Source organism: Poecilia reticulata, linkage group LG3 (genome assembly GCF_000633615.1).
Source record: "Poecilia reticulata strain Guanapo linkage group LG3, Guppy_female_1.0+MT, whole genome shotgun sequence".
Lineage (NCBI taxonomy): Eukaryota > Metazoa > Chordata > Actinopteri > Cyprinodontiformes > Poeciliidae > Poecilia > Poecilia reticulata.
This window is the reverse complement of record NC_024333.1, coordinates 33,325,549-33,327,151: the sequence shown is the minus strand read 5'-3', so window position 1 is coordinate 33,327,151 and position 1,603 is coordinate 33,325,549. Positions and strand designations below refer to the sequence as shown.

General features: G+C 36.2%; 1 protein-coding gene across 4 annotated transcripts in view; it reads right to left on the bottom strand.

Annotated features, from left to right (window-relative positions):
- Positions 1-814: 814 nt before the first annotated feature.
- The window catches only part of LOC103462944 (uncharacterized), a 4,846-nt gene continuing 4,057 nt past the window's right edge, over positions 815-1,603 (bottom strand). For all 4 annotated transcript variants that reach the window (XM_017303924.1, XM_017303926.1, XM_017303925.1 and 1 more), the window contains one exon: positions 815-1,430. In XM_017303924.1, coding sequence (XP_017159413.1) covers positions 1,233-1,430 — 198 coding nt within the window. In that variant the 3' untranslated portion in view covers positions 815-1,232. The remainder of the gene's footprint in view (positions 1,431-1,603) is intronic.

Here is a 1,603-nt window from a genome sequence, read left to right as displayed (position 1 = left end):
CGCCATTGTGCAGCCAGAAAACATTTTTGTTAACTGAAATAATTAATGGGGGAAAACTAAAGCTAAGCAGAGCTATATCATGCGTTTATGAGACTAAAACTTATATAAAAAGATATTCTTTGTTTTCACGTTTCTGAATTTATTTATTAGCCTTTTGAACTGATGTGAAATTTTACGTCAKCCATTTGCAATTTATGGCAATTTATGTAGCGGTGGCGGCTCATGGGCGGACTAGTGGCCAGCAGTGGTCGCCTCTCCTCCTGGCGGGATTTACACTAGTCTGGGAAATGGCGGCAAAAGCTGTGAGGAAACACTAAAGCTTAGTTGTTCAACAATAATTCATTACACTTTTTGAAAATTACATCTTCAGTTGAGTATTTATTATCCAATCTATGTAAATAATCCCAATACAATATTGTAACCTTTTTTAATTCTGCACTTAAAAATGAACCAAAGTATGAAAAAAACCAACACCACTACTATAAGTAATAAAAACTAAAACTAAACAATATTTAACTAATAACTAATAAAAACAAGCAAACACACTAACAACTAATTAAAACGAACTGAATTAGACAAAAAGTCACAACAAAAAACTATCAAGAAAAACTAAAAACTATTTTAAAACTTATCACTGTTACTTTCCTCAGCAGGATCTCAGATAAACTGATGTACAGAGGGCTGGATGGATGGAAGGAAAGGAGGATGGACAGATGGACAGATGGACAGATGATAATAATGCAGTGATACATGTCAACAGGCTGAGAAAACAGCGCAAACAGAGCCGCTGCATCCCTTTTTTCTTTGTAGCTTCCAAAACAAAAATCCTCTTAATGTTTGGGTAAAATTTCTATTTGTTCAAAGATTTGCTTACACAGCTTCATGGATCGTTAAAATAAAGTGCAGTGATGGCTGAGCTAATTCAAAACTAATCAAAATGAGCTTAAAGCCTCACACAAAAGACAACAGGACAGTAAACACCACAACAAAATGGCAGCACCTCAGTGAATCCTTGAATTATTCTTTTTATTCTTTAAACAATGAGAAATGTCAGATCTGCATCTCAGTTATTAATTTGTGATTTATGTTACAAACCTCTAATAAAAGTATTTTTAATATATTTCTTAAACAGATTACAATATTATCTCAGTAAAATCTATCTATATTAAGTAAAGTTGCATAAATAAAAGCTGAATCTCTTCTTAAATGTGCTGCAGAGATGACCAGGTTTCTTAAGGATGTTTGTAGCCGTAACAGAGGAAGTTTTTTCTCTCCAAACAGTCCCTGGGCTTCACTCCAACTGTCTCGTCTTTTGACAGCGCCCCACAGTGTTGCCCCGGGGCGGGGCAGGAGGGCAGGTCGGTGTGCATCATGTCTGCTCCGTTCACCCACAGCCAATCACCAGCCAGGAAACGCAGGCCGGTCCAAACCTGCAGGAACGGAAAACGAGATTTATCAGGCATTATGTCGCACACAAATACCAACATYTTGTYAACAGCAAACTTTGGTGTATTTTACTGGCATTTAAATGGAAGTTCTTTATGCAAAGCATATTTAAATTCAGCATGTTTCAATATTTCAGCTATTTGTGTATTAATGAGCA